This window comes from Alexandromys fortis, unplaced genomic scaffold (assembly GCF_014885135.2).
Source record: "Alexandromys fortis isolate MF-2015 unplaced genomic scaffold, M_Fortis_MF-2015_v1.1 scaffold_38, whole genome shotgun sequence".
Taxonomy (NCBI): Eukaryota; Metazoa; Chordata; class Mammalia; order Rodentia; family Cricetidae; genus Alexandromys; species Alexandromys fortis.
In genome coordinates, this window is record NW_026067916.1 from 13,125,204 (window position 1) to 13,152,185 (window position 26,982).

Sequence of the window (26,982 nt, forward strand, 5' to 3'; positions counted from 1 at the left end):
ACTGCTGCGGACACTGGCACCACAGTGCTGAATATTGTTAGTGACATACTTTGCTCTACTTGATCAGCTCCTCCCAATTTGAAGTGTAAACCCGATTATGTTTTACTTTTAAGATTATTGTTAATGACATACTTTGCTCTACTTGATCAGCTCCTCCCAATTTGAAGTGTAAACCCGATTATGTTTTATTTTAAGATTATTTTCTACATTACACGTTCCCTGAAGGTCTTCTATGACCACAAAATAGGAAATTTACTTCTACTTTAATTCTTTATTTTTACATATATAGCTCACACATGTAATATTATGTTATGTGTTAAAAGCTACTTGGATAAAGATAAAAAACCCTATTGGAGGGCACTCTCCACGGAAGAAACCATATCTAGTGTACTATATACCTACAATTCTATGCACACAAGCAAGTGTGTCACACATAGTCGGAGACCTTACATGAGTATTATTTAAAATCTTTGTAGTAATTTAAAGCTAACTACTCCTTCTCATTTTTTAAACGAACAAAGAGCTCAGTTTGAAGGCACAAAGCAAGTAGAACAGATAAACTACAGTCTGAAGGCTCACAGGAGCAGTACAGATAAATTACAGTCTAAAGGAACACAGAAGGAGTACAGGTAAACTACAGTCTGAAGGCTCACAGGAGCAGTACAGGTAAACTACAGTCTGAAGGCTCACAGGAGTACAGGTAAACTACAGTCTGAAGGCTCACAGGAGCAGTACAGGTAAACTACAGTCTGAAGGCTCACAGGAGCAGTACAGGTAAACTACAGTCTGAAGGCTCACAGGAGCAGTACAGGTAAACCACAGCATTTCTCTAACTCTGGTCATTGTCTCTCTCTCCTGCAGTATAAGACAGGAGGTCACCTGTAAATCAGCTGACGCACTCGGAAACCATCACATCATTCCCTTTCTTAAACAGAAATCTTTACATTTTTGAAAAGAAAAAAATTACATTTTAGATATTCTGAGTAATAAAATGTGGTCAGTTTGATAAAAATGCAAAATAATACCTTCTTTAAAGAAAACAAACATCCTTTGAAAATATAAGTACTGAAGAGGACCCTTTAAGTTAATATAAGTTAATATAAAGTTGGATTTTATTTTAGGTAAAGTTGTACCATGTACCTGGATTATTTAGGTGAAAACACTAAAGAAATATTCATTGATTTTTCACATGGTAGAAGCCAATCAAGATAGAATCTAAGGAAACACCAAACTGGCATTCAGTTGAAGGAAAAGCATTAATGAAAATATCTAGTTTACAAAGCAAACTCTTTTCAGGCTTCATTTGCTGACTGAAGATCCTCTAACCACCATGTCTGTAATAGTTTAAACAGTGTCCTGGTCATTCTCGGGGTTTTCTTTGATACCTTTTAGCTGTCCTGGGTCTGTGTCCTCTTCCTGTAACTTTTCCCACTGAGAACTAAAATAAAACAGGACAGCAAAATTAGACTGAAAATACAAGAAATCAATATCCTGCAATAAGAAGAGCCCTACAGAACACATCATTTTCATTCATTAGGAAATAGAAAAATAATATATACACACAGTCTACATGCTGTACCTGTACAAAAACATCTGATATATATCAACGGTGTAACAAATTCCCCATTGTTAATTTTTAATTACCTTTTTTACTCTAATTACAATAAATAAATACCACCATCCACTCAGTAAAGCTCTCAACAGTTCTAATCACTGCACTGGATACAACTGTACATTAATTCTACTCTGGAATAACTGATTGATGATCAGATCAGAACACTGAGGCCCAAAGATTTAAGTCCTTCAAGAACACACAGTCAAAAGCAGAACTAATAAATGAATCCATATTTTTCAAAAGAGAGGGAAGAAAAATCAGAAACTGTACAGATGGTTAGGACAGGCTAGAAGGATAAGGAAAGGCTTCTCAAGCAAGAGATACAAACTCGCAAACTGTTCACTCACGCTCACCTTTGTTGTCCTTTAGACGTAAAATTAAACTCCGTGTTCACTAACAATCCCTGCATAGTTTCCTGGGTCATCACTCAGAGACACCTTATGCACAGTGTTTTTTGTTCCACTCTGCTTAACCTGTTTTCTACAGTTGTGATTACTTGGCTGACAGGTTGAAAAGATAACTATTTGGCTTTACCTCTCTTTGAAAATGCTGATCAATTTTAAGGTCTTATTAACTTTCTTTTGTAAGTAATTTTTTTGCTTGGAAGCCTAGAAATGATTTTCATTTTTTCTTTTTAGTCTAAATAGTTTACGCATCTCAATGGTAGACTTAATAATGCTTCTGTCAAAGCTGCTAACAAGTAATCATGTTGTCTTATGTGGGGAAAAACATGCAGCCTAGCCAGACACTGAGATAGGAAGTTTCCGGGTAAAACAACTGGCCCTTCCAGATGAGGTCAGCGGGAGGAGACCGTGCTGGGCTGCTGACTTTAGATGCAGTAAGGAGCCGCAGGCTGATGAAGACAGCAACTGCCAGAGCTGCAGGACCGCACCCCGTGGGCTGTTCCAGGCTGGCGAGGTGCAGCTCTCTAAGACATTGCATTGTTTTACATGGCTGGTCTGTGGTGATTTAGCAGAACACAGCACACTAGCAGAGTCTCAATGAACCACGCGTATAAGCCGGGGTTATATAACCCGGGGCTGTGGGCACCGGTGGTGCAGGAAAGCAGGCCTTCCTTCATTTCCCACATGCCTTCTTTACTCCAGTGCTGCCCTTTGTAGAACCCAGGGTCTCCTATCTCATGAGGGCCAGGTAGACATGCTGACTCTTTTCTGTCATACGTACATGGAGAAGGGGAGGAAACCACGTATGCTTTAATTGAAGAAAAGCTTAGATATGAAGTTTAAATCGTTTAGAAATTTGAAGTATTTTAGAATTTAGATTTTGGATTAGAGCACTTAATCATCAAATCCTATACAAATATTCAAAGCACAACAAGAAAAAAACAACCAAAAGAACTGGTGTTTGTAACACACTTTGGATAAGTGATATCTAACATGTTAAACACACAATTACCTTGATATCTCCCTGAGATAAACAGTCTGCATTGCTTTCTTCAGGTGAGGCTCAATATTTCTCCACAGTTTGCGAGTATCACGTTCACCTGCTACTCCCAGGAGAAAATTTCAATAATTCAAATCTTGTATAATTTTTCTCCAATGAACTATTAATTATTATATTTAGTTACCTTCTCCTTTAACTACAGGTTCACAGTATTTGGGAAAATTAAGCACTGCCTATGAATTTAAAAAGACAAACAAAAAGCAGAAATATTAGTTAAGAATTTTTCACATAAATTTTTTATTACAAATTAGGCAGTTGATTTTTAAGTACAGGATAATTCTAACTTATTACAGCAAAAAAACAACAAAAACATCAATAATGGTAGCATACACACTATTGGCTAAGCCTTACCTAATGCATTAGGTACATATAAAATAATTAGGCATAATTTGTACTTAGCCATAATGCTGAATAAAAAGATTCACTGCTATTTTCCAGCATGTGAACACCATCATAAATGAAGCATCACCTAATTAAGGATAATTTAAAGAATTTGCACTGGTTGCTACACATGAGTTCTTGGCATTATCCGGGGCATACTAAAATCCATCAGAGAATAAGTCCCGAAATGTATTAAATGTTTTAACAATCTCTCCAGGAATTCTAGCACGAGGAAGCGTGAGAAGAACTAACTAATCCCAACTACTTAGTATTTTCCATACTAGAATCTAACTAAACTGAAATGCAGTTTTAGTAAAATGTGTGTATTTACACACAGAGCTGGCATTTACTGACATGAATCCGATCTCAAGCACTTTATGATGAAATGATTTAATATTGGAGCCCAGAGCAGAGACACACATAATAAGTATTGCAAGTCACTGCAGAGAGAAAGGAACAGACAAGAGCTATCTGCCACAGCCAGTTCTTACACTGACTTAGCGTCTCACGTTAGCAAACTCCACAGCACTGTCCAGCATCGTGCCCAATTCTCCTACCCCAGTTCTCAAATATCCGTACATTTCTACCACTTGTTAACTTTCTGTGAATGTGACAACGCACCATAATCCAGGCAACCGGAAGCATTTAACTTAGGGATCCTAACCGCAGAGGGTGAATCCATGACCATCATGGGGAGGTGGCAGCAGGCTCGGCACTGGAGTGGGAGGGAGCGGAGAGCCTACATAGAACTTCAAAGCCTGTCCCCAGCAACAAACCTCTTCCAACAGGACCCCACCTCCTAATCCTTCCCAAACAGTTCCATCAACTGGGGACTAAATATTCAAACATGAACCCATGGGCCATTCTCAGTCACTCCACCACAGGTTCACTACGGCATAACAGGAATTCATATTCACTAGAACCTTAAGCAGTATCGCTAGTTTCCAAGAAAAACAAAACTATAAGGCTGCTAATAAAAACCACAAAACTGCTCCAAAACCAAGAAAAATCATTTTAGATTGGTTTCAATACTACAAATTTTCACCCTAACTGCATAACTCCTCACATGTCCCCATGACAGTTATCAAATTTAAAATATTTTTACGAGTTCCATCAATAAATAGGAAAAGCGGTGTAACTTTATTAGGAACTGACGACAAGCTCAGTTCGCGTCCACCACAGCGGGAGAAGCAGAGCTCAGAAAGCACAACTATCGGGGCTCCCTGCTGACCGACTGCTGAGAAGAGCACTTGCTATGTACGCCCTCTGGTGGCTGAGGAAACAGATGCCAGGACAGCCTGCCTACAAGCACAAGATTCGGTTCACCTAAAATTTAATTGTCAATCTGTGAGGTGAGCTGAGAAATTGTTTCTAAACCAATAAAGAACACTTTTATTAAAGCCCTATTCAGGTACAGAAAATATTTCCCATTGTTCTAAAAAAGAGACTTGTATTACTTTAGGTGGTAAAAAAATCGATTATAAATACTGACATGGCTGCCGGGTTAAGACGCTTTTCCAACTCTTCCTCAGTGAGATTTCCAGCACGGTTTCACTCTAACAGGCAAGATCATTTGCTGGAAGGTAGTCTAAGCCATGCAAAGAGTAATAAGACTTTTAAGGAGACCCCAAATCGTCCCTTAGCGTGCCCATACCTTCTCACACCTTCAGTTCAATCAAATACTAATCTGGGCAATGCTGAGCAGAGATGCTGCAGATGAATTAAGATCCCAAAGAGTTCCAACAGGGAAGACTGCCGGGTGAGCCAGAGCTACTCACGGGAGAGCCACAGAAGTCAGTGGGTACAAGGGAACTCAAGCACTGTCCCTTGCTGGTAGAGGGAGCTGACCACTGTACCTTCTCATGGAGGCCTGAGGGAGACATATACCATCTAGTAAACAGGACCATGAAACTTCATTCGTATAACCCAAAGAAACAGATGTGTCCCCATAACCTAAAGATGAAAATCCATTCTATACAAAATTTTGATTTTGGCTTTAATAAACAATGAAGAGAGAACTTAGCAACACAGTGCCTGGTTTGTGACCTACAGAATAGCGAGATAATAAATGTGTTATTTAAGATATTAAATATGACAATTTCACATGTAGCAATAGAAAACCAGCATGCGCCAGCAGCACAGACACTGAGATCGATAATTAATAAATGGGACCTCCTGAAACAGAGAAGCTTCTGTAAAGCAAAGGACAAAATGGCAGCCTTACAGGATGGAAAAAGATCTTCACCAACCCCACATCTGACAGAGGACTGTTCTTCAAAATATATGAAGAACTCAAGAAACTAGACATCAAAATACCAAATGATCCAATTAAAAATGGGATACAGACCTAAAGAGAGAATGATCAACAGGAAAATCTCAAATGGCCAAAAGAACTTAAGGAATTGCTCAGCATCCTTACTCACCAGGGAAATGGAAATCAAAATGACTCTGAGATACCATCTTACACCTGTCAGAATGGCCAAGATCAAAAACACCAAGGACAGCTCATGCTGGAGAGGATGCGAAGTTAAGGGGAACACTCCTCCACTGCTGGTGGGCGTGCAAACTTGTACAAACACTTTGGAAATCAATACAACAGTTTCTCCGAAAATTAAGACCCAGATATACCACTCTTGGGCATATATGCAAAGGATGCTCAATCATACCATAAGGACACTTGCTCAAGAATGTTCACAGCAGTGTTATTCATAACAGTCAGAACATGAAAACAACCCAGATGCCCCTCAACCAAAGAATGAATAAAGAAAATGTGGTACATTTACACAATGAAGTATTAACTGTAAAAAACAACAACAACAAAAATGACATCATGAAATTTGCAAGCAAATGGATGGGAGTAGAAAAAATCATCCTGAGTGAGGAAACCCAGACCCAGAAAAACAAACACGGTATGAACTCACTCGTAAGTGGATACTGAGTGTAAAACAAAGGACAACCAGGCTACAATCCACAGCCCTAGAGAAACTAGGCAATAATGAGGGTCCTAAGAGGGGCATAAGGATCATCCTGTGAACAGGAAATACATGAGATCTCCTGGTAAACTGGGGTGGGGGAGTAGAGTGGAGGGAATAGGGATGGGAACATGAGAGATCAGGATAGTTGTTGGGGAAGGATGGAGAGATGAGAGCAATGAAAGAGATATCTTGATGGAGGGAGCCATTATGGGGTTAGGGAGAAACTCCCAGGAATCCACAAGGATGTTCCCAGCTAAGACCCCTGGCAATAGTGGAGACGATGCCTGAACCAACCTTCCCCTTTAATCAGATTGGTACTGCTGTAACTGTCATCAGAGAACCTTCATCTAGTAACTGATGGAAGCAGATGCAGAGATCCACAACCAAGCCCTGGGCCGAGCTCCAGAAGTCCAGCTGAAGAGAGGGAGGGGGGATTATATGACCAAGGGGGTCAAGATGAGGAAACCCACAGAGACAGCTGACCCGAGCTTGTGGGAGCCCATAGACGCTGCACTGGGACCTAGGGAGCCTACATGGGACCAACCTAGGCCTTCTGCATGTGGTGACAGTTGTGTAGCTTGGTCTATTTGTGGGGCCCTTAGCAGTGGGACCAGAACCTGTCCCTGGCTTTTAGGAACCGATTCCCTATGGTGGGATGTCTTGCCCAGCTTTGATGAAGTGGGGAGAAGCCTGGTCCTGCCTCAACTTGATATGCCAAGCTTTGCTGAATCCCATGGGAGTTACCCTTTCTGAAGGAGTGGATAATGGGGGACGGGGATTAGAAAGGAGGTGAGGGAGAGAACGGGAGGAGAGGAGGTAGGGGAAACTAAAGTTGGTATGCAAAATAAATTTTAAAAAATTAATGAATAAAGAAAACCAACATACATACTGAAGTATAAAAACAAAAATACTCCAGAGCCAAGTTGATATAGTTCTGAATTGTTTTGGTTGTTTAGAATCTCATCTCTTTCTTAAATACTGAAGGAACAAAAATCAGAACTAAGAACGCTTGAATTACCACTAACTCATAGTGATTCCAACCAGCAATAAGTTGTGTGAAGAACTTCTAAATACTTATGTGTATTAACTCCTCAGTCCTTCAAAATATCCAGTGTGGTAGACATAACTACTGTGCCCACTTTACAGATGACTTAATCTCCAATAACCACAGAAAACTGCTTTCAAATGCATCAAATATCAGGACAGAAGCAACCCTTCCATGATAATTGACCTATCTTAAAACAGATATCCAGAGACAGCTTGAAATGAGAAAATAAGCTTCAAGTAACCAAGTGCAAAGATACCTCCACAACCAAATACAAATACAAAAGAAATACAAAGAAAAAGATGGCACCCTAATCAATGGCAAAAGTGAACATGACTGACCATCAGCACCTGACAAACCAGAAGAGAACAGTGTCAGAGAAGCTGATTCCTCTGCTACCTGACAGGATGAACAGAAACAGGTCACCCCATATGCCGCAAATGTATGACATGTTTTAAAAAATATGCAAAACTCAGGTTAAGCAAATAGACTACTGTGTTTGGCATTAGATAAGTATAAAATACCACCTTTAGTTAGCTTTTCTAACAATTATAATTACTAATTTTGGACTACCAAATGTATTTTCAGAGAAAGCAAAGCTAAATGAATATTCAGAATGGTATTTTATTTCCTCCTGTCTTTGTTGCCTCTATAGGCAGTCTCTAAAACATACTTATACAATAGAAACTCCTAACAGATTTAAATGCACACACAGAAAAAAAATGCTTGAACAGAATTTTATGTAGGCTACTTATGACATTTTTATAAATATACCATTTACAAACTTTGCAATAAGTAACACTATGCATATGATGGAAAGTAAGTGTCTCAACTCCTTCATGTCCTAGACACAGAGAAACTAAGACCCCTTTGTTCTGTGCAACGCTGTCTTCAGGGTGTGAGGACTTTTACAGCTAGCACTGCCAGTGGTGAAGACATCCCCGCCTTCTTCCTCTCACAACTCCAAACCCAGGCAACGGGAAAAAGTTAGGCGTGATCATTTCCCAAACTTCTAGAAAATATAAACAACTATTCTAGTCTTTGTCAAAGTTAAAGCCTTTTACACAAAATCACTAACTGGGCAGTGAAGATCTACAATTAAAGCTTCTTGCCATACTCTAATGGTAAGCTCCGAGGCCAGTCACGACATAAATAAAAACTGGAGGAAGGTGATATAAAATTAGCAGTAGGATACTGAATTGCTTGTTGTTACATCTCCTGCTATTTTTCATTTTTACTCTAATGGTTTCTATAGTTTCTGTAACTAAAGAGAGAATCAGTAACTAAAAGTACTTGCTTTTCTGAAGACTAGAGCTTGAATGCTGACTCCTACGTAAGGAGCCAGGGTGGGTGCCACACACACCTGTACACCAGTGATGAGGAGGGAAGAGCTAAGAGCATCACCGGAGTCTCCTCACTGCCAGTCCGGAAGAGACATGTAAGCTCCAGGTTCCAGAGAGACCCTGCCTCAAAACAGTCAGAGACGGAGCAGTGCGCTATCAGCTTCCTCAAGCCTCTGCACGCCCAGCTCCTCACACATGTGCACCAACAGACACAACACACACACACTCCTAACAATTAAAACATGGACCTGACACTGAATGCGAGTTTTCTCATTAGGTCTAGTATGCACTAACACAGACACCAATCCTTTTAAGGTATATTAGCCTTAAAAAGCCTTATCCAAATTTCTGAAGTATTTTCTCAGTTTCTGGCTTGTGTTAAAATTTTCTAAATGGGACAATAAGCATGTGTTTGTGTGCGCACACAAAATGGTCACTTACCAGATGTCTGAGCTCCTTCAGATCTCGGCACACAGTGTAGAAAACTCCAAGAAGAATATTAATATAGGCAGCATAAAAATCAGCTGAGTACTCTGGAGGGTGGTCGTGGGACAGGATCTTTTGGAGGTTCCCTGTTCAGAGAATACAGACTCACTCCATGAACAGCACGGAAGCATCATCGTTACGTTCCAGGATGTTATAAATGTTTTTAAGAAACAAACATTTAGGTCCAACAATAATTAGAGAAAATAAGTGGTTACTAGTTAAAAAAGTATAATTCTATGATAGAATAATTTGTATTTCTTTTCTTCATGGCACAAAAATGATGGCTTAATTCCCTCCCAAACATACGTGAGCTTACACTAATGAGGTGACCTGACTGGGGCCTCTCCACGGCTGACAGGTGAGAGACAGCTGCTAGAGCTCCTACTTCCTGGCCTTCAGGAAGAAGAGAAAGGTTGAGGGCCAAGTTCATCCCCAGCGGACGATGGTTTAGTCAGCTGTACTGATGTAAAAGACGCTCCATCAACTCCCTGAAACTGGTCTGATGTGTCCTACAATTGCTTTTAGGGCAAGACCTACCACAGAAGGAAAAGCCAATCTAACACAGACTGAACTTTTCTGTAATGAATAATTAACAGTGGATGGATATAATCAAATGTCAAACAACATGCAATAAAGGACTGTGGGACCTGGAACAGGGAAAACAGGTGAGTCCTACCATCAACCCAGTTTTCTCTCCCCTGCCCCCTCCATGGAGCCCTGGCTGTCCTGAAACTCTTGGTGGACCAGGCTGGCCTTGAATACACAGAGATCTGCCTGTCCAACCGGGTTCTCTAACCAGAGTGCAGTACAAAGAGTCCCAAAGGAGCTCAATAATGTTACTGAGTTGAGGAGAAGGAGGACGGGGTAAAGATAGCATCAATTTACAGACGTGTTTCCAAGGGCACAGAGTTATGCCAAGAAAGGCCTGCCAAGAGGTCTTGAGTTCATATTAATTTGTATATGCACAGATTAAGGACAAATAAGAACAAATGGAAATTAGAGAGATGACAAAGCAATTAATGAGAATTAAAAGTCACATGGGTTTATTAATTTATATTAATTTTTAGTCAGAATGCACAGACCATGATGAGGCATCAGTAGAGATGGGGCACTGGGTAGAGAGTGCAAAAGGTGCTAGGTCTTTGGGAAAAAAAGCTAAAACTAGCCCTGGAGTAAAGGCAATTCTAGATCCCTTCTCCCAAATACATCAAACATAGCCTCAAAATGCTCAAATCACAATGTCTATCATTCCGTTAACTAAATAAATAAAGAATAAAAAGGTAGATAAATGAAGCCAGCAGGAAAAACAATGAAAGAAGCAAAGAGTTAGATTATTATAAACATCAACAAGATAAAGAAAAAGTAAGAAGAGCTCTATGATGAAAAATTCCAGAGGATGGCAAGATTAACTTCAGGAAAAAGGATGGTGAATTTAAAGACAGAGAAATAAAAACTGTATCAAAAAAAGTAAAGGGAAAAATAAATTTAAACAAACCCCAGTGGTACACTACCAAGTGACATAAGATAAACAACACAGACCTGGAGGGAATAAAAGTTATAGGTGGAGACAAAGCCTATGAAGAAATACTGGCTAAAAGTTATGCTTACATCAGTGGTTTTCAACAGGTGGGTCATGACCTCTTTGGGGTTGAACAACCCTTTCATGGGGGTTGCCGTATGACCATCAGAAAACACACATATTTACATTATGGTTCATAACAGTAGCAAAATTATAGTTATGAAGTAGCAACAAAAATAATTTTATGGTTGGGGGTCAACACAACATGAGGAACTATATTAAGGGCTCACAGAATCAGGAGGTTGAGAACTGTCTTAGATGAAACTATAAATTTATAGATCTAGAATAACAAAAACACATTAGATTATGTAATAAAAGCTATTTTCTTTTTTACATTTCTATTTTATTAAAACCAAAAGAGTATTACAGGTGTCTAATAACCAGTACCAAGGGGCTTACAGGAGGAAGGAAAACACAGGACAGAGGTGGGACACACAGCTTGTGCAGTAGGAAACTGTAGGTGCCTGACTTTTTCATATTGTTATCAGAGCAGGACTTAACTGCTGACAACAACTAAGCCACACCTAAGCAGAGGGAGAAGAAGGCACACACGCCCCTAAGAGACGCAGTCTTCTGCCTGTAAGAAAGGCTTTCAAATCGAAGCCCTGGCTACAACTGGGAAGGTGTCCTTGAAACCAGAGCCACAGCCCTAAAAATGCATGGCTGTCAGGCTAACATGAGGGGCCCATTAGCTGCCAATCCCTTTGCCTTGATTCCCTGCTGAACATGATTTGGTTTACCAATTAATGTTTCAGTTTTGAATAGAAAGTTATGATTATAGTGCTTATGCTATGCATAGAAAGGCCCTACAACTTAATAAACAAATGTAACATGACCCCGTTTATCATATGCGTAACACGTCTGTTTTCCTACAGGACAAAATCAGAAAGACTGCTATATTTAATTTTTTCCTGAAATTCCATCCATGCTGCTTTGTATCTTACAAAAAGATCAGATTCTACAATTATATCATACTTTTACCTTCATGATGCAGAAAATAATTTCATAATTTCCTTAACTTTGAAATAGTTTTTCAATATTTGAAACTAAGATGGAAAACAGGAAAGGTCAAAAGCAACTGTTTACTAAAACCCTTTGACTAAGCCTTTCCTTCATTATTTTGTGATTTGTATGGACGAGAAGCTATTAAAAATAAGGTTTTCGTCCATTTTGAGTTCCCTTAAATAAAAACAGTTAATTAGCTAAAGCAGGAGGTGTTATTTGGTTTCTGATCTTGTGAAAACAGGCAAAGCTGTGTTGCTCTTGGCAATGAATGTTTTTGGCTCATGAGCTGAGAGGAGCAGTGTTAGCAAGGCCAAGATCACGGGACGCTATTTTCTCACAGCCCGCTACAGCACCTCATGCTTCACAGCTCTAACCTGAGTCAGCGGTATCCTCTCTGTATAATCATAGCTCAACTTCATTAACTACAAGGCCAGTAAACAATACAAAAGTATTGTGTTCGTTCAAAGAGATAAATTACTAGACCCTATAAAATTTAAGATGAAACATAAACCTCAAGAAAATACACAAAAGAACTAGCAATAGGCACAGTAAGAGTTACAGCAATGACAAAATTTTAAAGACTCAAGATACATGGCCCTGGAACTTAATCCAGGTATATGATAAAGATTTCTCTACAGTTCTAACGTGTTACGAATCTCGTATACTTCTTTCTTGCGTAGATGTTATAATCACAGGATACACACAAGAATGAATTAGAGATGATGAAAGTTTACCCTAGCAAACACATGAGACCTGCTCTGCTCATTTAGTGACCATGAGTGAGAACAGACCCTTCACGGTTTCAAAATAAAATTTCTGCAATGCAGGAATACAAGCATTTTGAGACTGGTAACAAAACTAAACAACTGAAGATGCCAAAGTATCTCAGGCTGACCACGGCATAGTTCTGAAGAAAAGACAGGGGTTATTTGCTCAAACAATTAAAACTTACCTATGCTATAATCAGGGAAATACAAGACAAATGGTTCAAAGCATCCGGTGTTTGGACGAAACTTTTCCCAAATGATCTCACTGAGAAAGATAACAGTCACATTTCTGTCAGTCTGCAAAGAAAAGGGAAGAAAAGAAACATAGTATTTAAGAATCTGAGGGCAGTAATTCCCTTTGGATTTATCTTCAACTGAATTCTGCAAAGCTTAACATACGCAATAAATTATTTGCATATTAATAAACCATATTTAGAAAACCTAATCAGGGAGCTCAACCATTTGCAAATTTTCATACATAATTGCTTGGAATTTCCATAAAACTGTAGGTTAATCAACATCTCAGTTACTCACGAGCGCCAGAGCGGTCACACAAGAACGTGTTCTGTAGATACTAAGAAACACATCTGCTTGGAAAAATTAAGACAAAATCCTGTGAGAATGTTCTAAAAATCTTGATAGGTATTTCCCATCATTAAAATATTTACAGCAACTCAGAAAAAAAGAAACATAGAATTGGATAAAAATTTGTCATATTGTATAACTTCATATTATTAAGAAATACTAAAGCTTTCTGTTCATTTTCAAATGATTGAGAAACATTAATGGCCACTATATTTTAAAAATACAAATAACTGTAACTAATAATATCCCTCTAAATCATCAATGCTAAGTAAAAGAGGTTATCTTTTGAAATATATTTAAAAATTTCCCTTAGCTTACCAAAAGCAATAACGAAAGCTGACTGTGCCCATTATCCTTTAAGAGACTCGTCACAAACTCATCCTGACACCCCTTCCTTTTCCACACAGGCTTTCATTTTCCAAAATTCTTTTTGGCTAACAATGCAGATGTGGTATCTGCTCTGGTCTGTAAGCATTCTTAGAATCCAGTTTCATATGTAAGTTGCACTACATTTTGGGGAAAATCTACTATTTGATTCCTAGCAAATGTGGTTCTTGTATGCTGTTTTGCATTACTTAGAAAAATAATTCCTTTGATTAACAAAAACAGATGAACTTAATGAATAAATAATTCCATAGAGCAACTGATCATCTTTACGAAGGAGCACAGACGTCCTTTTGCTTACAGGGAAGCACTGAAAGAACCAGGAATGTTGTTAGCACACAGGGGTCCTGCACTCACAGGGAAAGAACCAGGAATGTTATCACACAGGGGTGTCTCCTCAGTGGAGGACATAAAATACCTGCAGTCCATCCAGAAAGCTGAGAGTGGATTCCGTTAAGGACATGGTGATCCCTTGCTGTCTGTGGAGGCAGACTTCCCCCAAGTTCCCCAGAATGCTTATCCCAGACTTCCCCCCTAGACCATTACCCACCCTGAGAGGAGACATCACAGGTACTTTATGGGCCTGCTGACCTCCACGCTATGGGTCAGAGACCACACTGTAGAACCCACTCTCATGGGTCCATGGTACTGTGCAAGAGTTTCTCTGTAGTTTACACTGTGTGAAGATGTGTCACTGTGACTAGCCAACAGCTAGGCAGGACTTCTGGGGAGACAGAGGAAGAGGAGGAGTATGCCACAGAGACGCCAGGGAGAAGTTGCACATGTGGCACCGAGCAGAGGTAACCAGGCCACGTGGCAGAACATACCTTAACAGAAACAGGTTAGCTTGACTTATAAGAGCTGGCTGAGGATAAGCCTAAGCTAAGGCCAGGTTTTCATAATTAATAATGATAAGTCTCTGTGTCACTGTCTGGGGGCTGGTGATCCACAGATAGCCTGGCAAGAAAGTTACATCACACTTTAAAGAGGGACTGGGCTGCCTGTTACCTGGAAACCTTTCCCCAGACTGCACTGTTATAAACATGCTGACAATGATCCGCCTCATTAGACTCCCTGAGTCTGATCTGGGCAGAGGAAGTCGCTCTGCTTGGGTTTCATTCTTATCTCTTCCCAAAGCGTCACTCCCTGGAGACCTGCAGGGAGTCCTCAGGAAAAGATTTTACTTCTCGTAAATGCAGGACCCACTTTCTACCACTGAGATACACCAGCCCCAAAGAAGGCTTTCTGAATGCTTTTTCCTTAGAAACTTACTGATTTAAAAAAAAAAAAATAATCCTGAGTTTATTTAGGCTTAAAAGTATGCGCTATCCACATTCCTGATCATAAAGCTCACGCAAAAATCATCAGATTTATTTCTACTTATTTAGTGTGTGTCCACTTGAGCACCACAGCAGAGCATGGAGGCCAAAGGACAATGTGTGGGGTTGGGTCTCTGTGATCATCAGGGTTCCAGGTAGTGAATGTGCATCACCAGGCTTGGAGGCAGGTGCGCTTAACACTGAGCCAGCCTGCCCGTTCAAAAAGGCATCTTATAATTATATAAAAAGTTAAACATATATGGAGAAGTTAAGAAAAAAAAAAAGATCAATGATTTGAAATCTGTAGTATTTTCAACTGTTCATCTTAAAATACTTCCAGTATACAATGTTTTATCATAATTTAAATTTCCTTTGACTCAGACACTTAATGTAAAAAATAGAAAATGCTTTTATTAAATTCCTCTGAAATGGAATACAATTCAAAATCAAGTATCCTCTCAGAAATGTTAAACTGATGGTTCCCTTTCTCAGTAGAGATTATAATAAAACCTCAAATTTTCTCCAAGTAGTTTCTATAACAAAACAAACGTGAAAGTCCTGGTTACTGTCACGGTCATTTCAATACCACTACGAGGCATATAGAGAAAACACGAAGGGTGAGGATAAAGTCTAGGCAGCAAGTGTGTGGAAACAATGACTCAAGGACTACACTTCGCGTAAGCGAAGACTGTGCGTTGGTCCCAGCCACCCAGACCCAAATAATCACACAGAAACTATATTAATTACAATACTGTTTGGCCGATGTCTCAGGCATATTTCTAGCTAGCTCTTATACGTTAAATTAACCCATTTCTATCAATCTATGTATCACCACAAGGCTGTGGCCTACCAGGAGGCATCTTTCTCTTTTGGTAGCTACATGGCATCTCCCTGACTCTGCCTACTCTCCATATACATACATACATACATACATATATATGTTCAGATTTCCCACCTGGCTTTACTCTGCTAAGCCATTGGCTGAAACAACTTTATTCATCAATCAATAAAAGTAACACATATACAGAAGGGCATTCCACATCACACAAACACCAAGAAAAACAAAACAGATGAACAAAACCCAAAATGAGGACTGAAAACAGACAGGCAACTTGTAACAGCAGTACGTAGGTGGGTTGATGAGCCATCCAAGCTCACTTCTTAAGTACCACTGTGGTTCCTGTGTCAGAGTGTCAAGCAATTACAGTGCTGCAGTTGTCATGGTAGCAGGAAAGAGTGAACCACGGAACCCAAGACGGACTCACTGTTTGCTCTCTCTAGCTCTCCACCCCAACTCTTCCTAAACGGGGACCACGAGAGCCTCGGACCCCAAGACCGACTCACTGCTTGCTCTCTCTAGCTCTCCACCCAACTCTGCCCACCTGCGGGACACAGCATTTCAGCGGCACTAGGAAGTCTCTCTCTTTTTTTTTTTTAAATATTTTATTTATTTATTATGTGTACAATATTCTGTCTGTGTGTCTGCCGGCAGGCCAGAAGAGGGCATCAGATCGCATTTCAGATGGTTGTGAGCCACNATTTATTATGTGTACAATATTCTGTCTGTGTGTCTGCCGGCAGGCCAGAAGAGGGCATCAGATCGCATTTCAGATGGTTGTGAGCCACCACGTGGTTGCTGGGAATTGAACTCAGGACCTTTAGAAGAGCAGGCAATGCTCTTAACCACTGAGCCATCTCTCCAGCCCCCACTAGGAAGTCTCTTAAACCTGCAGCACTGTAATTGCTTGGATCAGAACTACCCCAGTCGGCTCATGTATGTCAACAACTGTTTTACAGTTGGGAGGGTTATGGAAGATTCTGCCTTGGTTCTCAGTACAATGCCACTAAACACTTTAGTACAAATGAACATATAGCTAGAAAGTATAATCTATTTATGTTCAAACCACTAATAAAATAATAAAACCAAAATAAGCATATAATCAGCCACAAAATCAATGAGGTCTAAATTACTCGATTGAAGATGACAATGGTACTGTTCTGCTTAGACAGCTCTTTATCTTGGTGAGTAAAACCCTAACGGGATATGTATAACTATCCCGAACCCAGCATTCCTGGGTGGATACTAGTGAGGACTGAATTCTCTCATCAATTTTCTTTCTTCAAGTTATTCAAATCTCTGTGCTTTTCCCCTGTAACCACTGATAATGTACATATTCAATCTTTCCTACTATCATGACAACTGCAGTTGACTTAAGACAGTTCAGTGAGACCATACTAGCCGAGTGAAGAGCTGACCGCTGACAGAGTGGCTAGCAGATAGCAAACCAGACGATCAGAATAATTACACCATGACTTCTGTAGATCAAAATGAAGGAACGTATAGATTTCGATGTCTAGCCCCCTCTCATTAATGACTAAAGACTTGAAATTCTTTAACAGATGGCAACTTACTTTATAATTGAAAGCTAAAGTAATTTATTAAGTCTACCAAATCATAAATTAATACCACTATGGGAAAAGACTGAACTTTAATCATAACAACATATTGGGGAGGGAACATATGATCTATTGAGGGAAACCCACTCTGTATATTACTTACCAATTCTTGCAACCTAAGAAAGCCAGGCAAAAGATTTGCTTCCATGTCTCTTAGATATTCAGCTTTATCCAGAACCTTAAAGAGTTTACATGAAAATCAATTCATAATGTATTTTATATAGAATAACATACTGTAAGATTTTTAAACTTTCCATGTTACAAAGAAAAAAATGTAGCGTTTTAAAGTAAGCTTAAATTTACTTTCAAAAGGCTATTTATACATTAAAAACATATTTCAAAGAGATTAAGCTAAAAACAGATTGCTAATAAAATTTTTTAATCCAGATATCCAAAGAGAAAACACGTCATTGCTCTATTTCTAACTATACTACCCACAAACAGAGTGAAGTTCTGACTCTATCTCCCCACTCATAAAAATTATAAGTCTTTATTGCCCAAGAAAGACAGAAGTATATTCTAAAGTTTATCACACAGAACTTGTCTTGATTGAACTTTACAGCTACGCACACAATGTTTAAACTGCTAGATAACTCTAAGATTAAGTTTTGTTCAAAGTTATAATGCTTTTGCCATAATGTTTCCTAAAACATACAGACACTAGATATATACAGTGGACATTTATGAATAGCATCATATAAAATAGAACAGCAGAATGGTGATGAGTGTGGTCATGTTAGTAACCATTAAAACTGACCAATGAAGTCATATGAGTACTCCTTAAAAAAAAAACAGTCACATTATCATATACTTTAAAATTTGGCATTATTTTTAATATCATTAAATAGCCAATACTCAAATTTTTCCATACTTGTCCCCCCAAAACTGCCTCATTAGTAGTATGGATGGGTCAATATTCATGAATGCATGCGTTCATACAGGACAAAAGGAAAAATACTTGATTTCCCCCAATTACCAATTTCTTATTCTGAGTTTTTGCCCATTTTTCTTTTTTGTAATATTACTACAGACCTAATGGCTTAAAACAGATTTAAAATTTATTTTCTCACAGTTCTTGGAAGCTAAAAACTTAGACAGTTTCACCAAGCCAAATTAAGGTATTAGCAGCACTATGGTAACTCCAGTGGCTCCTGGAGAAAACCCAGCTCCTGCCTTTTCCATCTTCTGGTAGCCTCGATCACTGTGGTACTGGAATAATGCGGCTTGTTACCCACATCATTGCAGTCCTACAGGCAAATATCCTCAACCTTCTGGTTTCCTGCAGCTTTTACAGTCTGGTCTTGTCCACCTGTGTAGCACACTTAGGTATCTTTATCTACTGACATTTAGGATTAGAGTCTGTTTCCTCCCAGATAGTCTGGGTGGATCTCTCCACCTTAAGAGCCTTTTTCCAAATGAAGTAGGATTTCCAGGGCTCAGGGTCAGGACTTGGTGTCTTCTTGGGGCTATTACTTGAGTACTGCAGTGCAGTGCATAATAAATCACATCTCCAGATAATCAATAAATTGGAGCTTTGTGATATTTTTTAACTATTTATCTAATATGTTCCTAACTTCATGTCTTTTTTCTTCTTGTTTGTTAACTAACCCACTGAGTGCAGTTAGGGTTGCCTGTCTGTGTATGACCATGAGGGAATCCACTGGAGCATGGGCAATCTCACAGGGCCACACCCTGCAGAAAGCCAACTCTTCCTTCCTTAGCGGTCACCAACTGCCAACAGCTCGCAATGAGGGATAGCGACCTCATGAGCTCCTCCTCAAACAAGAAATGCTGGCTGGCTTGATCTTTGCAGACAGCCACAGCTGATCCTAGTTCATGGCTTCATAACCCTGGTTTGCCCAATCTCTGTCCTCTCTTCCCTTGTTCCCTGAGGCTTGCCTGGAGGTATACTGATACAGATGTTGTATTTAGGGCTGAGATTCCATAGTCACTTATTCTCTGTACTTCTGACCAACTCTAAGTGCCTGTATTCATAGTCATCTACTGGGGAAAAAAGAAGCTTCTCTAGCGAGCTCTTAGCTGTGCTAATCTACGGGTAGGAAGACATGAATTTATTTAGAAAGCAGTTTGATACTACGTCCATTCATCAAAGGAACAACACCAGGTTCTCGCTTTGGGCCTTTGACTTCTCAGGCCACAGGTTCTGACCAAGCTTACAGCAGTTTCTTCCTAAGGAACAGGCCTTAAGTCTAACCAGAAAGTGACTGGATCCCCCCAAGACATTACTATTGCACCGATGGCCATATCCTGCCAGGCTACTTGTTACTGGAGCTCACAGGGTTCACAGCGAGGTAAGACAGTTGACGACTTTTCTCCCCCAGCAGCCTGCGAGCACATGACACTGTGAGAACCAGGCAGAGGGGAAGCTCCCAGGTCAGTACAGCTTGACTTAACTCCTCCTTACAGAGGAGAAGCTCCCAGGTCAGTACAGCTTGACTTAACTCCTCCTTAAAGAGGAGAAGCTCCCAGGTCAGTACAGCTTGACTTAACTCCTCCTTAAAGAGTCAAATTGTCTTATATCTGGGCAGTAGGAGCCTCTTCAAATTGGCTCCCACATTTTCCAGAACAAACCCAGTAGTCAGTGAGAGTCTCCCAACTTTAAAATGTGACAAGATGTTCTGTGTTATCTAGTGCATTACCTGTGGGAACTAAAGTCCTCTTCCCCCCCAAAAAGAACCCATTTTAATACCATAAACATTCATACTTTAATAATAAATCTTCTTGCAAATTATATAATCATTTAAATAAGGAATAAAATTAAGATGCAGGATAGTTTCCCTGAATAATCTAAATATTTTATCTTGCAACAATATATGAGAATAATTATATTTAAATATTCAATTCTTAGTTTTAGCAAACTAAAGGTACAATTTACTACAATAAAGATATAAAGTAGTTTTTCAATGATACATTCTCATTAGGAAATTTCTCAACAATCTCCATTTAAATAACTCTCTAAGCTAGAACATTAACTCAAAAGAATTGGTCCACTTTAGTGAAAAAATACAAAGCAGAAATAGCAAATTGAGAGTCTATTCTTTTAATATGATAATGATTAACTGTTATAACTCATGACTTCATTATTCTAATTTATGATCCTTCTTCAAAAGCTATTACCAGATAACTACAATTCAAACGAAAAAATGAGATGTAAATATTATTCTTAATGATTTATAGTAAGGTATTCTAGTAGCAGAAAAATTTTAATAAACAGAAAAATTCTTAACCAACTTTCTATATTATTTTCTAAGTAGTAAAGCTTACAGATTTTTAGCTACAGACCAGTCTAAACTTGTTCTACACCAAATATCTGTATACTTTTCTACCCTAATGTTTAGCCAATAACAAATGCTTCTTGGGTACTCACCTCAGAGTATGGGCTAGTGCGCGCGCGCTCTCTCTCTCTCTCTCTCTCTCTCTCTCTCTCTCTCTCTCTCTCTCTCCTAATCTCACTAAGCCTACAAATTCTGTGTTTGCCAAAGGCAGCCACGTATTCTCGAACCAATCCTTCTCATCTTCTATCAGTTACATCATGTAACCACCCTTCCCTGAGACAACTTCTATACACTATATTTAGATATTTCAACTTCTACAGAGATGGCCCTCTGTGGATATGAATTCTGTTAAGAAAAGGCCCCTTTGGGCAGTAGTTCCAACACATGTTTGTATCACTAAAGCACCTTCCACGGAGCTCTATACAAAATAAGACTCAAAATAAATATATGGAAGTGGATCTATGGCACAATCAGTTTTCAAATGAAAGATGATATAATCATGTTAAATTACTTACAATATATACAGTCTGATCCTTGAGATTTTCAGTACTGGTCACTTGCTTAAACAATCGAACAAAGTCATTAAATGTTTCACAGGTGATTTCTGTAGGGCAGTCTGCCTCTGAAGAACTGAGATGACTCAACTTGTTTAGAATTTGTTCCAAAAGTAGCTTCAAAGTAAAGCACTCAACACAATTCACAAAGGCATGCGGGAGCTGAAAACCAAAACCGAAACAGAGTAAACAAAAGCATATAGTTTCTGCTGATCGTCCCTGGTCACCCCCATCCCTCTGCACCCTGGGCTCTCCACCACCCTGGGCCCCAGGATCCTCCTGGCCAGTATAAATGACATCATCATGCTGGGGCTGGAAAAGCCAACAGGAAGAGGCAGCTAGGGACTGAAGCAGAGCTGCTGAGGAAAGAAGTTCAGCATCTCTTCCCTCGACACTGCATGCTGGCAGGGTCTGCATTCTGCTACCAAAGGCCCAAGCTACGGTATGGCTACTGCACTTGTTGGGTTCTGGCAACAGTGCTCTCTAAGGTCCCTCGAGGTCTTGGGGTGATAAAGGCCATGATGAATAACTGTTCCTTAAAACATCCTTACACTCACTTCTGTGATTTGAGTTTCTCATCTGTCTTCCTCTAAGACCCAAAGTAAACTTGTATTTTCCTCTTTAAGTATGAGTACAAAGAATCCTAATTTTGAAAGTGAAAATTCCTAGTGGGAATTTTCCTTACCGAAGAATTTGCTTCCTAGCGGGTTATATTTATTTACTAGAAAGGTACCATCAATATTTCCTTAGGTAAACTACTCATAATATCTTGCTTACTTTCATGCTATTTATTCTTGACTCAAATAACAGAATTTTTTTCTAAGCACATGTTTTGGTATCTATAACAGAAGCAGTAATAATCATATCTAACATTGATTAAATTATTGCAAAAGTAACAAAATTCATTACTTAAGCATAAAACTTCCTTACATGCTTTTATTCAACATGTATTCTCTGAATACGTCATACACAAGCTTTCAAAAACAAACTGGTGACCAAACACTTGAATGTTCAGATTCTGAAGTCAGATATGAAATGTAACATCTTTGTGTTTAAAATGCCAGTTAATCTTTGGGATCAAAGAGTAGTATCTACAACTTAAAATGTGCCAAGCACTGTGCTTGTGGGGATGATACGTGTGTGTGTGTGTGTGTGTGTGTGTGTGTGTGTATGTATCTATATGTACGTACATGTATTTTTTTAAAAAAATCACATCCAGGAAACACAATACAAAAAAGAAATTACAGCTGAGAAGACTAAATATTGTGATAGATACAGGGGCATATTTTAAAAGCACTGGAAGTCAGGAAGCGCTTCCCAGAGAAGTAGAAAAAAACACAGCTAAATAAATAATCATTTGTCAATCAACAGGATATCAGAAGGAGAGCGAGTGAGTAGAGGATGGTCATTCCAAGACGCAGGAGCAACGCAGGCCAAAGCTGAAACAGAGCAGGAACCTATGTATTTCAGGAGGCCATCTCAAACACGCGTCCTCGGAGCTGAGGTGAGACCAAAGCCTGTGGCCTGCACATCTGTTTCTCTGTTCTCAGTTGCTCAAGATCACAGCCATGCCCATTCCAATAGATACTGCTTACTGCCAGCTTAGGATATGAACAGTTGTGTGATAATATTCATAAACAGCATCTAAGCGTTACTAGCTGCTTATGATACTATATGGGAATGCGCTCTTCATGGGTGAACATTTACTTATCCCCAAGGTTGTCTACTTGCCCCAGTTTGCAGCCAGGGAAGCCACTGTGCAGAAATCCTAGGAACAACAAAGGGAAGTGGAACTGAGAGTGGCCAAGAGTAAACACAGACGAAGGCCTGTCTCCACAAGGGAATGTGCTTATCCGACTGTTTAAGGATATGAAGGAGTTTTTGTTTTTAAATCCAGTATCAATGGTGAAGGTCATGCAGACAGGAAATAGAAAAGGGGCAGGTTGAGGGTATGTGCGGCTTTACACATGCGAAAATCAGAGTCAATACTATGAGTAAAGAGTAAACAAAAGACATGTTAAAAAGTAAATTTTAACATTTTTAAAAGCTATTACTTGTTTATCCAACTACTAACTACTAGGCACCAAAGAGAGAAAAATTTAGCCCAACTTAGAACTTTTTACTGTCAGGATTTATGTTAGTAACTAATAGCTTTTGAGGCTTATACTCATCCAAAGTATCCCAACAAGATTTGGGTAGAAATGCTTTCTATAGCTGATGATACTCTAGAGAAGGAACATCAGAGTATGTCATCTGGTCCATCCCCTCTCCAGCAGCGCAGGAATGAAGGCTCAGGGGCAGCCTTACCTCTAAGGCCTTCAACAAAGTTTGTGTCACATAGGTCTTCCCGCTGGCAGTATGTCCGTAAATAAAGATGGATGGAAAGCTGAAATGATGTCTCTAGGAAAGAAAGGCCCAGGTTATGTCTGCATGAACCCAGAAATGAGCATTTACCCACGGGTAAGAAAGGTCTATTGGTACAGTATAATACTAAACCCGAGTTATTTCAATGATGCATACAGGTAAAGTCTTAGTATTCTCAACTTAAATTCAACTCAAAGCACTTTCCCTTAGGAAATTATCTTGAAAAATTATATGTGGCCATTATTAGCCATGTATCATTAACCGTAATTTTACTATTACAAGGGTTTGCACATACAAACCCTTGTATTCTCAACTTTCTAAGAGTTTTTTTTTTCATGGGCAATTTCACCTATACTATATTTTTAATATTTTTCAAAGAATCTAATGTCCTTGTAGGCTACAATTTCATTATACATTTTATTGTTTAAAACTAAAACAATGAAACACGAGACATTTTTGAAGTCTTATTCCTAGGAAATCTTAAATACTTCTGATTATGCATAATCATTTATCTTGGCCTAAGTGTATATATTTCCTCAAATCAAACATTGATGAAATCTACATAGCAATATCAGATACAGGGGCATAGTTTAGTAGTATATCACTTGCTTAGAGTGTGTAAGGTCCTAGATTTGATCCCTAGCACCACGAAAAAGTTAAATCAAAATGCATATGCAGAGATGGCTTTGTCAGAAGCAAACTGTCAAAGGTATTACTGGTCTATCCAATAATATCAATATTTATGAGATAGCCATTAATTGCTGATAACAATAAGAAACTGACCAGTACAGACATCAGTTAAAGACAGGTGAGACTCTGAAGGGTTAAAATATACTGGGGAGACCTAAATTTTAGAAATTATTTCAGCTACCATTTCATAAGCAGAAAGGAAGCTTATGGTCACCTTCGACAGTTTTTTTTTTTTTAAAGCTAGAAATCTGCTTTATGCTTCCACACTTGTTTACATCTACTACTTGGTGCCTAATACAATATTCCCCGCCCTACCGGGTTTCTATCACTGTCATAGCATGACTATAAGCACTTGGGGAGGAAAGGGTTTATTTCAGCTTCAGTTATAGTTCATCATGAAGAGAAGTCAGGACAGAACTCAAGGCAGGGACCCGGGATGAGGAACGGATGCAGAGGCCGTGGAGGAAGGCTGCTTACTGGATTGCTCCCCATAGCTTGCTCAGTTTCATTTCTTTACAGCTCAGACCACCTTCCCCACAATCAATCACTAATCAAGAAAATGCCCTGCAGACTTGCCTACAGACCATCTGTTGCAGGCATTTTCTCAATTGAGGTTCTCTCTTCCCAAATGACAACAGTAACCAGCACAGTCCTCCTTAATAACAATGTTTATATTGTTATGTAGAGTTAAAAAGAACCCTTCCACGGTTACTTTTCACCTTCACAAACCTCCCCAACATTGGTAACAAGCCAGAATCTGGCACAGTGCCTTCCGCTTCATCCACAATGAAGGTGCTCAGAAAATATACACTTGCTAAACAAACAACCATCATCTAAGAATCATGGGCTAGTTGTTTGTTGTTATTTTGGGACTGTTGTTGTTGTTGTTTGGTATTTATTTGCTACAGTAACTCTTTGTATTTTCCTAATGCAAACTTCCTTGAAGAAAAACACTGCCTTTTTTAAACATAATTTGCTAAAAGTATTCCTCTTTCTGAGTACTTTTGGTTGGAGTAACCTGGGTGTATCAAGTCTAGTGAAGGAATGTAAAGGGCACACCAAGTATGTATTTCAACAATATGGGTTGAAATCGAATGCACTAAAACTAGAAAAGTCGATGCAGCTGATCTCTAGCTTAACTGATGTGAACCTTTTAGATGGCGGTACTTTTATAGGTCACTTTAGCCTCCATCCAACACTCAGCTGGATGAAAGTACATTTTAAAAAACAAACTAAATGGATATTTGCATTAACTCACATTCCAGATAAGATCTGTAGTGGCATTCCAACTGTATTTTAATAAAGCTTGCCTGGGGATTGCGAAAGTAAAACAGCCACACTGGTCAGCCTTATAGCTAGGCAGTAGTAACACACACCTTTAATCCCAGTAGCCACACTAGTTTCCACAGAAAACGGGGCGGTGCAAGCCATTAATCCCAGAGGCGCACACCTTTAATACCAGCCCTAGAGAGGATTATAAAACAGGAGGAGACAGCTCTCACACACAGTCTCATTCTGAGATTCCTGGAGGCAGGATTGCCATTTAGGACTGAGGTCGAGGTAAGAGCCAGTGGCTGGCTGCTGTGGTTTTTGGATCTTCAGGTTGAACCCCAATTTCTCTCTCTGAGTTTTTATTAATCGTAATTCAAAGATCCAAGTGAAATTAATTCTAACTAATGAGAACAATGCAAAAGGCACACGAGAAATGAACGGTACCCCTGTCTATGAAAAGCAATCTCTAATTGCTCTCCCATCTAAAGCATCTCATCTGCTAGTCAGGAAGAGAGAAATTCAGATGAGACCGCTCCTGGATTTTATAATTCTGAAAAAGCTGCAGGACTTTAAAGGCTAAAATACAGCATTATTCTAAGTGGTCTTGAAGCCAACCACCTCTCTGTATTTGACTTAATCTATACCTCACTGCAAGGGGGTGAATTTGCACTTTATAAACACTCTGCAAACAGACTTCTTCCATAAAGCTTGTGCAGTAGCAACCTGCAAAAGGCTCACATAATCGGCAAAGCACGGCCCCATTGAAAGGACCTCTTAGGCAAGGTCCCGGGGAGCAGCCAGCCCTTCCTCTGCAGTCTCTGAAACGGACTGAGAAGTTTCTCTGGGTAAGAGATGATGGTCTGGCGTCTCGCCATCCACACACTACCCCGCAACGGACCCAGGACGCGCTGGACTCTGGAATTGGGAAACGGTCTGACCACAATACCTCTCCAAACAGGGACTGCAGGGTGGACACCTGAGCCTCTCGACAGAGCACCAGGCTCTCCAAGTGGGACATTCTGGCGGGCACCACCCGAAACCGCAGAGTGGGTAGCCGCCAGTCAGCACCGGAGTCTATTCGGGCCGATTTCACGATGCTCAACCACCAGCTTCCCTCCCGGAAGCGCGGAGGCTGGGATGCAGCCGGCGCCGGCGCGATGCAGTGACGTCACGAGCCCGCGCAGCGAGGCCGCCGCTCTAGCCTCCCGTGCGGCGGTTATCGGTGGTCGGCGCCCTGCAAAGGCTCGGCGCCCTGCGAGTGCTCAGCTGTGCAGCCTTTTGCTCATCACCCTAATCCTCGGAGGACGGGGTGAACGGCGGTGGTCTCTCACGACACGGCTCGGGTGGTTTCGGTAAAAAGTACCCAGAGGCTTCCCTCTGGTGGAAACTGGATGACATTCG

At 39.9% G+C, this 26,982-nt stretch overlaps 1 protein-coding gene across 2 annotated transcripts in view; it reads right to left on the bottom strand.

The window, feature by feature from the left end:
- Orc5 (origin recognition complex subunit 5) overlaps positions 1-26,733 on the bottom strand; it is a 54,099-nt gene extending 27,366 nt beyond the window's left edge. The window contains exons 1-9 of one of the 2 annotated variants that reach the window (XM_050139699.1): positions 26,528-26,732; positions 23,563-23,655; positions 21,217-21,417; positions 17,509-17,583; positions 12,846-12,957; positions 9,265-9,395; positions 3,204-3,252; positions 3,032-3,122; positions 1,386-1,438 (exon numbers count right to left, since the gene is read on the bottom strand). In XM_050139699.1, coding sequence (XP_049995656.1) covers positions 1,386-1,438; positions 3,032-3,122; positions 3,204-3,252; positions 9,265-9,395; positions 12,846-12,957; positions 17,509-17,583; positions 21,217-21,417; positions 23,563-23,655; positions 26,528-26,599 — 877 coding nt within the window. In that variant the 5' untranslated portion in view covers positions 26,600-26,732. Of the gene's footprint in view, positions 1-1,385; positions 1,439-3,031; positions 3,123-3,203; positions 3,253-9,264; positions 9,396-12,845; positions 12,958-17,508; positions 17,584-21,216; positions 21,418-23,562; positions 23,656-26,527 lie in introns of both variants that reach the window. The other variant, XM_050139700.1, reaches the window with a different exon arrangement.
- Between the last annotated feature and the right edge of the window lie 249 nt (positions 26,734-26,982).